The sequence below is a fragment of the Lissotriton helveticus genome, chromosome 1_1 (assembly GCF_964261635.1).
Source record: "Lissotriton helveticus chromosome 1_1, aLisHel1.1, whole genome shotgun sequence".
NCBI classification, from domain to species: domain Eukaryota; kingdom Metazoa; phylum Chordata; class Amphibia; order Caudata; family Salamandridae; genus Lissotriton; species Lissotriton helveticus.
Genome location: NC_136057.1, coordinates 1,243,135,928 through 1,243,148,128, shown reverse-complemented (window position 1 = coordinate 1,243,148,128; position 12,201 = coordinate 1,243,135,928). Strand labels below are relative to the sequence as shown.

At 52.1% G+C, this 12,201-nt stretch overlaps 2 protein-coding genes across 2 annotated transcripts in view; one reads left to right on the top strand and one right to left on the bottom strand.

Annotated features, from left to right (window-relative positions):
• The window catches only part of ALG10 (ALG10 alpha-1,2-glucosyltransferase), a 57,112-nt gene extending 56,594 nt beyond the window's left edge, over nucleotides 1-518 (bottom strand). The window contains exon 1 of the mRNA XM_078679861.1: nucleotides 228-518. Within this exon, the coding sequence (XP_078535987.1) occupies nucleotides 228-392 (165 nt within the window). The 5' untranslated portion in view covers nucleotides 393-518. The remainder of the gene's footprint in view (nucleotides 1-227) is intronic.
• A 399-nt stretch (nucleotides 519-917) lies between these two features.
• The window catches only part of TPRKB (TP53RK binding protein), a 103,320-nt gene continuing 92,036 nt past the window's right edge, over nucleotides 918-12,201 (top strand). Inside the window, exon 1 of the mRNA XM_078656957.1 lies at nucleotides 918-989. The gene's annotated coding sequence lies outside the window, so the exon portion shown is untranslated. The remainder of the gene's footprint in view (nucleotides 990-12,201) is intronic.

Here is a 12,201-nt window from a genome sequence, read left to right as displayed (position 1 = left end):
AAGAATGGTAGTAAGTACATAGGTCTTCTACAGATACTAGTGGTTAGAGTAATTTCTCCTTAAGTAGTAGCTATAGGTGTGTTCCCAATGTAGCTCCTGCACACTGCTTCTTGGCACTGTCACTCAGTAGTACAATCTTTGTTAAATGTAGCGCATTTAAGGCAGTGTAACCTCCAAAAATGTTTTTCTTTGTGTAGCATTTAACAGCTCTGATGTCCCCAAGTTACCTCTCGGAAGCGGCCCGCGCAGTAGAGCTGCGCCTGCTGGACGTGGAAGATCTCGTCCATATACGGTGTGCGCTGCTCCCGCGTCACCCTAGAGTAGATTAGGCAGGAGAGCAAAAAGCCCCCGCTCACCACCGCCGAGAAGAGTCCGTCCTGCATCACTCGCATCCTGCAGCCTTGGTATACTGGCAGTGAGAACAGGACCCGAACTTGAGTCCGGCGCAGCTGTACCTGTGCTGGGCAGAGCTGGCAGCAGCGAGATTGTGAAGATGCAAGAAGCCAGCATCAACTCGACCGCGAGGATCGGCGCCATCTTGGAAAATACAAAAATAATTACCAACCATGAATACTTACAGCAAAAGTGGCAAAAGAGATGAAAAAGTAAAAGGCGAATTACAAACATAAGTCTTTGAGCTACTAACCTCCAAAGCCCCATGTTAAAACCAGTTTTAATATAGATTCATTAAAGAAACTTAGAACCAATAACTATCGTTATCCATATTAGTCTTACTATTGCACTTTCGAACAAAATACTGTACATTTTTGGGCAACTGCTCTGGAGGCGGTCAGCCACAACACGGCTTCTGTATGCGCTATAGACGTTACAATGAGTAGAGTTCAGGAAGGGCTTTTTATAGGCTGCGGTCTTTCTATTATGTCTAGTAATTTGCCGCGCAGTCCTTTTTCCCTTTCCCTGATAGGAAATTCGTGGAGGGATAGTTTCAGCCCTGGTTTTCAGCACAGCGGTAGGAGCCCAAGGCACAGGTCAGTGCAGGATCTAGAGGGCCGCCTCAGTTTTTGATCGTTCTCTGCTCTGCGGAAACGGCCGTTAACGGTCATATGTGTTAATTTGCACGGGGACTGATCTACCTTTTCGAGTTATACAGACCAATCTGCGTAACGCTGTGGTCTTCAAAACTGTTTAATGCCGAGCCCCCTACAATTTCTTTTTTTTTAATCACCCATAACATTTTTCACAATTATTATATGAAACAGGTACTGTTGAAATATGTCTAGACTTATTTAAACACTGCGGGTAAGTTATGTTACAGTTTTAAAAATGCTGTCAAATACACGATTCTCAAACATACTATTCTGGTCAGGTAGGCCTCACTAACCTGTAAAAGTATCAACAGATCGATTATTAGAAACGGGGGTGGGAGTTTTGAAAAATAGTTGGAGTCCTTCCCATTTGACACCTTGTCCCAGCTAGGATATAAATGACAAATTATGTTGGTGATAGCCCAATAATTACAGAGCTGATTACTGCGCTTATTCTTTTCCACTAAAAAAAGAACTGTTATGTGCATAATGCTTCTTTTGACCAGAGCTTGGCGCCACCTCCTTTGATCACTTGAGGCCCCCCAGTATGAGACCTCTGGTAACATATTGGGAAGTGCACCATGTTTTGGATTTTTGTATTCTTTTCCACTCACCCATTGTAATTTATACCAAGTTTATCACATGCAATACACCATTAAGGCCAGTAGATAGCACCAAATTCACAGTAGAGCGGTCATCTAGTTTCTGGTCAGAATGCTGTTGACTTCAGTGAAAGTGGCAAGTTTGGGCTTCAATCTTTCAGATTTTGTACTTTAATTCCAAGGGGCCTTTGGAATTATGCGGCAATCGAGGACCACGTTTTGTGACAGAGCTGACTAAACTATGTAATAAAGAAAGGAGAAAATTACACAGTTTTTACACAATTTAATGCCAATTATCCACCATGTTGGACAGGCCGCATGGTCGGGCTGCCCCCCCTCCCCGCAATGGGACCTGGACCCTGGCTCTCCCTGCATCCCCCGCCAGAGTCCCCGACGACCACCCGACGTACACTGCAATCCCTCCACCACAAGACACCAGCTCCGGACCCAGCTGGCCCGGGTCACCATCCACGCCCCGGCCCAGCCGCCATCTTGGGGCACTGCAGCACGAGGCCGCATGGCCTCAACTTGACCCTAACCCTGGGCCCGGCCGGCCCCGACATCGAGGCACCAACCTCCCCCCAGGAGGCAGAGTGACCACTTGGCGAGTCAATGGGAGAAGGAATCGTCAACGGCTCTCCTCCGCCAGGTGTCGATCACCCCCGGCCGCCCTGGGCGCGGGCTCCACCCCCCTGCTGGGTGTCTGGACTCCCTCATCCCGGACCTCCCGGCCCCCAGGCGCGAGGGTCCGGACATCAAAGGGGACCAGACCTATAACTGGGGCAGGGCCAGACCAGGAAGGCAGTTGTATCCTGGAGTCGAGAGACCCGAGAAGAACTCATCCGTGACTCATCCGTGACTGGCGAGGGAGAGGTGTGGCGCCGCGGCCAGGGCTACTGACGCTGGAATCTGGGGCTCACGGTTCGGTCCCCGGCTCCGGCGGCAGGTCAGCCCAGCACCATGTGACTCTGGGCAATAGCTCGCTTAATCTTCCCGACGGCCCCAAGCGCCTAGAGACCCTTACGGGTGATTGTGCGCTTTACAAATGTGGACTTTACTGCCTGCTGGCGCTGCCGCGGCCCTCTGCCTCGTGAAACCATCGTCTTGGCCTGCTGGCGCTGCCGCGGCCCTCTGCCTCGTGAAGCCATCGTCTTGGCCTGCTGGCGCTGCCGCGGCCCTCTGCCTCGTGAAACCATCGTCTTGGCCTGCTGGCGCTGCCGCGGCCCTCTGCCTCGTGAAACCATCGTCTTGGCCTGCTGGCGCTGCCGCGGCCCTCTGCCTCGTGAAACCATCGCCTTGGCCTGCTGGCGCTGCCGCAGCCCGACTCACCGACCCTCCAGCTCGAGGATTGTGAGCTCGCCTCTTGCCACCCCCTGTACCGACCCGGTACCAAGACTGTCCCGCTACCCCCTTTCCCTCACAGAGACTAGAAGTGAGAGGACCCTCCGGTCCGAGATATCCTGTATCGCTACTATCCTTGCCTTACGTGCCTTATATAAAGCATTGAACTCGACCTGGTGTGGTGCCTATTTGTGGGGAGGGAGGTGACTTGTCTGTACGATCGCCGGAGACGGTCCTCATCGGGGACCTCTCCCTCAGTATTCGGCCGACCCTCAGAGTCCCCGTCTAACATTGGTGGCCAGCGACGGGATCCGAACCTACGCATAATCGTACAGAAAGTCACTCGCCCCACGACACACAACCACCATGACAACAGAGAGCGGAACAACGGAAAAATTCCAGATGGAAAAATTGGAAGACTACAACCACCGGGAACTGAAGCAATATTGCATAGAACTTGGCCTTCCAACCACAGGTCTTAGCACAAAGGAAGACTTCAAACGAGCCCTAGAAGCTTGGGCAGAAACGGGTACGGCCGTACCCCGAACACGAACAACCGAGACGAGCCCCGCACCAACTGAAGAAAGAAGAGCGGGTCTCTCCCTGGAAGAGATCCGAGAAAGAGAAAAAAGCAGACTCCACGAATTAGAACTGGCCCGACTTCGCTTGGATGGAGAACTCAAGCTGGCGGAACAAAAAATAACTCTGGAACACTTACGGCTCCGAGAGGAGCGAGAAGAGAAGCAAAAACAGAGAGAGCTAGAGGAAAAGAAACTAGCGTACGAACATGAGCGCAACCTCAAGGAACTGGAAATCCAGAAACAGAATAAAGAACTCGGGTTCCCCGAACGACCGACCCTGCCTGCCTCTACCGAGCCCAAGGTTCACATCCCCAAGGATGTCATCCGGGAATACCACAAGAACGATGATATACAGCAGTGGTTTAAAGCCTATGAGGTGGCCATGACCTCCCACCGGATTCCACGGAGCGACTGGGGAGCCGGGTTATGGGGGAGGTTTGTCAACGAAGGGCGGGACGCCCTGCTGCAACTCCCGGACCATCTGATGACATCCTACGACCACATGAAGGCCGCCCTCCTCACTCGATACAGGCTCACACCCGAGATGTACCGCCAGCGGTTCCGCGACTGCAAGCGGATTCCGGGTACAACCTGGGTGGAGTACGTGAACTTCTTTAGCCGAGCCTTCGAGGGGTGGATCAAGGGCAACAAAGTGACCACCTACGAACAACTCTTTGACCTTATCGTATGGGAGCACCTGTCGAACAACTGCTTTGTGGAGCTCCGGCAACACCTCTTGGACAGTAAGCTAACCGAACCTCGACAACTCGCCGCCGAAGCTGACCGGTGGGAAAGCACCCGAGTTGGCCGGAACGGACCCAGCGAATCATCCAGACCATACCCCGGGCCCCATCGCCCCCGAGGAGGAGGAGGAGGCCAGGGTCGGGGGAGAGACCCCGGCCCCTCGTCATCCCCCAGCAGCCCCTCGACCCCGGTCGGCCGAGGAAGCCCTGCCATCCGGGCCGGTTTCCGGGCCAACGTTATGTGCCACAGATGCCAGCGACCCGGCCACTACGCCAGTGATCCCAACTGCCCAAAGAATCCGAACACTACCCCCCGCCAGGTCGCAGCGGCCGCCCTAGGGGAAGAACTAATCCCGGAAGACCAAGAAGAGTATGAGACCGACCCCTCTGAATGGGCACCCGCCGCCATGGCACTGGTCTGCTTAGGGGAGAGAGAGATGATTCCGCGGGCCCCCCTTCCCGCCAACACGCAGAAGTACAGTCAATGGGTCAACATTAATGGCCGCCGGGCGGAAGCCCTCCGCGACACCGGGGCCAGTGTAACGGCGGTCCGACGCCACCTCGTCACTCCAGACCAAATCCTGCCGAACATTCTTTGCCCTGTCCGCTCAGCAGACAATTCCGAAAGCCTATGCCACATGGCCTGCGTCCCCTTCGAGTGGGGAGGAGTAACGGGGATGTTAAAGGTAACTGTCCGCGATGATGCCCCCGTGGATTGCCTCCTAGGAAACGACCTCGAAAGCTCTCCCTGGGCAGCTGCGAACGGAGGGAACACCTGGGGATGCTCGGCCTCCCCGAATGGGTCTGCGTCACGACCCGGTCCATGACCGCCCGCGCGGTCCCCAGTCTAGAAGAGCCCGAGTGGCCGGAACCTCCTCCCGCGCTCATCCCAGAGGAGGCCGCCCCAGAAGCCAGTCCCTCGACCCAAACAGAAGAAGGATCCGACCAGCTTCGGGACGTCCCTGACCTGGCACAATGGCGGCAGGAGGGAGGCCCCACTCAGGAACAATTCCGTGCCGAACAGAAAACATGTCCCTCTCTCGAAGGACTCCGGCAGAAAGCCCTGGCCCAGAGCACCGGGGATACCTCGGGGGCCCACTGGATCTACTGGGACCAAGACCTGCTCTACAGCGAGCAGAAAATTGCAGAACTAGGAGCCAGTCGGGTGCTGGTGGTGCCCCTTCGCTTCCGAGACTTCCTCCTGAACTTAGCCCACGATGTCCCCCTTGCCGGACACCTGGGACAGGATAAAACCTACGACCGCCTGGTGACCCATTTTTTCTGGCCCCAAATGCGAAAGGATGTCACCAACCACTGCAAGGCCTGCCCCACCTGCCAAGCCAGCGGAAAAAGTGGCCGAAAAATCAAAGCACCTTTGCAACCCTTTCCTGTCGTCACCACCCCGTTTGAACGAGTGGGAATAGACATTGTGGGGCCCCTCGACCCTCGAACAGCCCAAGGACACCGGTTCATCCTGGTCCTAGTAGACCACGCCACCCGCTATCCCGAGGCCATCCCTCTTCGGACTGTGACGGCCCCCGTGGTGGGCCGAGCTCTGATGGGGATCTTCTCCCGGGTGGGGTTCCCCCGGGAGGTCGTCAGTGACAGGGGCACGAACTTTATCTCCAGATATATGAAGTCTCTCTGGCAACAATGCGGGGTCACCTACAAATTCACGACCCCCTATCACCCGCAAGGAAACGGACTGGTCGAGAGGTTCAACCGCACCCTCAAGGGAATGATTATGGGCCTAGAAGAACCCTTTCGGCGCCAGTGGGACGTGCTACTTCCATGCCTCCTGTTTGCCTATCGGGAGGTCCCGCAGAAATCCCTCGGCTTCAGCCCATTTGAACTCCTGTACGGGCACCCCGTCCGGGGCCCCCTCAGCCTAGTCAAGGAAGGTTGGGAGCAGCCTCCCCAGAAAACTCCCCCGGACGTCTACAGGTATCTCCTGGCTCTCCGCAACCAGACCCGGCGGTTCCGAGACACCGCCAAAGCCAATCTCGAGGCCAGTCAGGAGGACATGAAGAGGTGGTACGATCAGCACGCGTCCTCCATTGAGTTCGAACCGGGACAACAGGTCTGGGTGATGTCCCCGGTTGAACCCTGTGCACTCCAAGACAGATGGTCCGGGCCCTTCAAGGTGATCGAACGCAAGGGGCCCGTCACCTATTTAATCGACATGGAGACTGCCCGGAACCCCCTACGGGTCCTCCATGCCAACAGGCTCAAACCCCATTTTGTGCGATCCGAACTCAGCCTCCTGATGGCTACCGATAATGGGACAGAAGAAGACTCCGAACCCCTTCCGGACTTACTGAGAGCCCTCGAGCAGGATGGCTCAGTGGAAGGGGTCCAGCTCTCCGAGGCCCTGTCCCCGGAGCAATGCCAAGACTGCCAAACGCTCCTGAGGCGGTTCGCCTCCCTGTTCTCCCTCACCCCCGGAGTCACCCCCTGGTGCCTTCACGATGTGGACACCGGGGACAGCCCTCCTATTCGTCACCGGGCGTACCGCGTACCCGACCGGGTGCGCGCCTGCATCCAGACCGAGGTGTCCAAAATGCTGACCCTGGGAGTGATCGAACCCTCAGACAGCCCCTGGGCGAGCCCAGTCGTCCTGGTTCCCAAGGCGGCCGCCCCGGGCGTTGCCCCTGAGCTCCGGTTCTGCGTGGACTATCGGGGGCTGAATGCAGTTACCAGGACCGACGCTCACCCCATCCCCCGGGCAGATGAGCTAATTGACCGGATGGGGGCCGCCCGCTACCTGAGCATCTTCGACCTAACAGCGGGCTACTGGCAGATCGCCCTCACCCCTAGGGCCCAAGAACGTTCCGCCTTCTCTACCCCGGACGGGCACTACCACTTTAAAGTAATGCCCTTCGGCATGAAAAACGCCCCGGCAACGTTCCAACGGCTGGTAAACCAGGTACTGGCGGGCCTGGAAGACTTCAGCACCGCCTACCTGGACGACATTGCTGTGTACAGCCACCAGTGGACCGACCACCTCCGCCACCTGCGGAAGGTTCTACACGCCCTCCAGCAAGCCGGGCTCACCATCAAGGCCAGCAAGTGCCAGGTTGGCCAAGGGTCCGTGACCTACCTGGGACACCAAGTGGGAAGCGGGCTGGTGGCCCCTCTCCAACTCAAGATTGCTGCCATCCAGGCCTGGCAACCCCCTACGACCCAAACGGAGGTCCGGGCCTTCCTGGGGCTCACCGGATTGGAGTTCTGGACTTTTTAGTACCGTCCAGAGGTGTCAGGGACAACACCCGAAGACCCCGGAGTTCAACCTGTCTTGGTACACTAATAAACAGAAACACGGGCTTCTCGATGGTGGCGTCAAAGACCAAAGGTTTATTACTGCAGGGACACAGAAGTCACAGAAACTACACATGGGCAGTATCTAGGAGCCTGTTCGATTTGTACAAAGAGGGTTGTTCCTTATATACTAAATATTGGGCTTCAGGCAAATTCTTTACATGTTACCACAGTTCTAAACATTCGTGTCTTATACAATAAATATTTGGCGTTGCTCAGGAATCGTCAACAGTATCTGATGTCAAAACATTACAAATGAGGGGTTCCCACTAGTCCATCATAATCCCATGTCAATTCTTCATTCAAGACCCGGACCGCCTCATCGTAAATTTCGTTACCACCCCCTACTAAAGGCCCAGAAGGAAAGGAGCAGAGCCAGGTGTGGAAGATAAAAAGACAGGATAAGAAATGTTTGTGGGTCGTAAATGGGCACGGTTACCAGCTTCGGCCGCCTAATCATGATCAGGCCAACGAACACAAGAACCAGTATAGCAGGACTGGCCTCAGGCTGGGGAGGCAGCTCTTGCCGAGTCATGCTTCCAGAGCGTTGCTGGCCTAAGGTGCACGTGTCACTTGCAAGGTGAATCGCCGGCCAAAGCCTACGTGTCCTTTAATGAAAAGAGGTCATTGCGTGTCCATTGACTATGTGAGGGCAAGGAATACAAAATGGCTTCCGTGTTCTAAGATGGATGCCATGGGTAGATCACAAATGTGTTGGTAACAGAAGTGCTCTTGCTCGTAGCATAGCGAAAACACCAGGATATACTAAATGGATCATTTGCGGTTCACCGATACCAAAATTATGTATTTACGACAATGTTACAAACACGAGTAAAATCGTCACGGAACCTCAGACCCTCCTTTTGCCCTTACATAGGCAATTACTCAGTCTATATCAGAGTCAGAGTCCATTTCTATGCTCATTAGGTCAGCGACATGTCGTTGTATCATCATCCTGCCTCGTGCCTTTTCTCCTAATGCAGGTGGTTTCCTGAAACAGGTTGCAGCGCAGAGACTACATAGAGCGGGACCACACTGGATAATAAGACAGCACGAGAACAGAAATACTAGGATGACACCAATAACCATCAGAACCTTCCATCCCCACGCTGATACCAGAGTCCAAAACCACTCCATGAAGGACCAGTTTCCCTTATCTACGTGTATAGAGTCGGAAATCTTGTGTAGCTTAGAGATTGCTTCATAGACTGTTGGAGCATTATTAGGAATAAAGACACAGCAGCTCGATTGGATCATTCTGCATACCCCACCTCGATCTGCAAGTATTACGTCTAGAACCATACGGTTCTGCAACGTCATGAGACGATCCGCCTGAAGCTCAGCTGTTAAGTTACTAAGGGCACCTGCAGTTTCTGTAATAGTAGATTCAACTACCCGTGTTAGTTGGCGAAGATTTCTACTATTGGCCATAGGCCCCCAAAACGGAAGGAAACCTTTGAAGAAGTCTCCTGCTTCTTGACCAGCGGTATCTTCCTTGCTGAAGACACCTCTTGCTAATCTGGGTTTATGATAATCTGAAGAAGCAGTGTATGTCGGGGGTAACAATCGAGCAATATAACATGAACCTGAAAAGTCAGCAGGCAGCCATGTATATGCTCTGTCCTGACAAATGAAGTAGGTACCCCTAGCAGTCAGAAAGGCAGGGGAGGAGTTAGACGGAAATACGTAAGTCTCAACGCACTCACTCTTCCCTAGCTGAGCTTTCGGATTTCTCCCATTTCCTTGCAAACAGACCTGACCTCGGTGAGGCACGACCCAAACTGAAGTGGAGCTTTTACGCTTGCTTTCTCCCAAACTAAGGCGATACTCTGTAGAGTTCCAACTCAGATACACCAGTAATTCATCTCTAGGATAAGATGGAGTATTATTGACGTCTTTAATCATATCAATAATTCCCTGGACTAAAGCTTTGTTGGCTGAGTTGTATTTAGTGGACCGTGGTGGACGCGGAGGATAGGTCTCAAGGGCATATGAAAAAATGGTCTGAAAGGCCTGAAATGATCCATTATAGCTAAAAGGCAAGACTAGATAGGGAATGCCTTTATCCATAGTGTGAGGTATCAAGCCACACACCCAGCAGTTTGTAGTATTAACTATCAGTTGGTGTTGATGCAAGAGCTGTACAAATGTATTATTAATAAATTCTGAGCGTCGAGCTTGTTCGTGTTCAGGAAATGAGTGAAAAGAATGCATAGAAGAAACCGTAGAAGTAGTAGGATCAAGGGGAGGTACTGTAGCTACTGGCACAAAATCAAATGTACGCCAAAGACGATTCCACCCACCAGCGTTATTAAAACAATTAAAAATGTAACTGCACATTGCATTAGAAAGCATTTGCTGTGTAGTATTCTGTACAGTCTATTTCTGCGAACATAAATTACATTTTCTCGTTGTAGCTCAGGAAGCTCCATCTTCTACGACCGTTCGCGACCACTGATGATGTGTACGTAGATGAAAATGCCTCTATCAGCCCTGGGAGTTCCCAGAACTAACAGAAAGATCGACCTTGTGTCAGATCCCTGCAGATTCAACTAGGCACACAGCCACGACCCTACGGCTACCCAGACGGCAAGGCAATTTTAAAACAAAAAGAAACAATACAAAGTATTAGCAAACTTCCTGGCTGGAGGCAATGTATAGCAAATGCAAATCTGAAAATAGGCAGTTTTTCTGCTTTATTTGTCCATATCGCGAGAACGTAAGTTGTATCTCAGTTTTGCAGGAGCTGTCTGATCTGGAAACAATGTATTTTCAGCTGACGTTGCAATGTTCACGTTCGCAGATGGCAAATGTTCTTTTGGTGCAGATGGCAAATGTTCAGGGTTCAAAAGAGCAGTTTCAGGAGGAGAGTCAGAATTTGGTGAATCCGTGATCAGTTCTGCATCGCTGAAAGGTATGAACCTGGGGACTCGTTCCGTTTCAGAGGCACCGATTCCTTTCTTTACCCAGTTGTCGTAAGGAAGTGGCAGAGGCACACGTTTAGCATGTGTCGTGTGGATCCAATGTTTCCTTCCGACCACACGAATAGCAGTTCTCGTCGCTAACAGGACTTGGAAAGGGCCAATAAATCTGGGCTGAAGATTTTTCGTTCTTGCAAAATTTCGGATGACCACCTGATCACCCGGTTTCAGCTGATGGCCTGGACTCTCCGGTGGCTTTGGCAATGCGTCGAAAACCTGTTGGTGAATAAGACTCAATTTAGCAGTCAAGTCGAAAAGGTAATCAATTAACATTGGGTATTCCAGCTGCTTAAATTCTTTCGGTCTAGGTACCCCCCAAACATTTGCAGGACGACCGAAAACTATTTCGTAAGGACTAAGCCCTACTCTAGAATGTACAGTTGCTCTTGTTGATAGCAAAGCCAAAGGCAATGCGTCTGGCCAGGACAAACCCGTGGATGCTTGTATCTTAGCGAGTTTCAGTTTAAGGGTGCCATTGTAACCCTCGACTAAACCCGCGGACTGGGGATGATTCGCACTATGAAATTTTTGCCTAATCCCTAGGCCGGCACACACACTCTGCATAACTTTCCCTACGAACTCACTTCCGTTATCTGACCATACAATCCGTGGCATTCCGTATCGGGAGAAGTATTCTTTAAGAAGAATTTTGGCAGTGGATAAGGCAGTGTTGTCCTTCAGTGGGTATGCTTCGATCCATCTGGAAAAAGCACAAACTACCACTAGGACGTATTTCAGGTTATTACAACGGTCCATGTGAATGAAGTCTAGCTGGATCACTTCAAAAGGGCAGGAAGGAGGAGCGAAGTGACCTGCAGGTGTGGGGATTCCCTTGCCAGGATTATGCATCAAGCATACCATACAATTTCTCACCACTCTCTCTGCACACTTACTAATTCCGTCATTCTTCCAGACCGGAGCCAACATCTTACAAATCCCTTTTGAACTGATGTGCGCTGTTCCATGCGCCATCGTCACTACTGCAAGCACATACGCATCAGGCAACATCCAACGCTGTTGTTCCGACAAATCAATCCAACACCCACTCGAGTCCAATTTACCCGTGCTCTCTCTCCATGCACGTTTTTCCTCCTCAGTCGCCTCTTTCTGAATTTCCTTCACGCTTTCCACTGTGTCTTCACACATTCCAGACTCAGAAATCCATCTTGCAGACGTTGCAACATACATTCTACTCATCATATTTCTAGCTGTCTGTTTTGCGATCTCATCAGCAAAAGCATTCCCACGACCAACATCATCCGTGATTGCTTTATGAGCACTGCATTTCACAATCGCAACTTCAGTCGGTAAGGTTAGAGATTCCAACAAGTCATTAACTAGCTGACCATGTTGAATCTTAGTCCCATGGGACGTAATGAAACCTCTCTCTTTCCACAAGCGGCCAAAACTATGGGCCACGCCGAACGCGTACTGACTATCTGTGAACACATTCACTCTCTTTCCCTTAGCTAAAACGCACGCTCTTGTTAGCGCGATCAATTCTGCAGCCTGGGCAGAATTCTGACTCACTCTTGCAGTCTCTACAATCGTACTCAAAGTCGTTACTGCATAAGCAGCAGTCACATCAC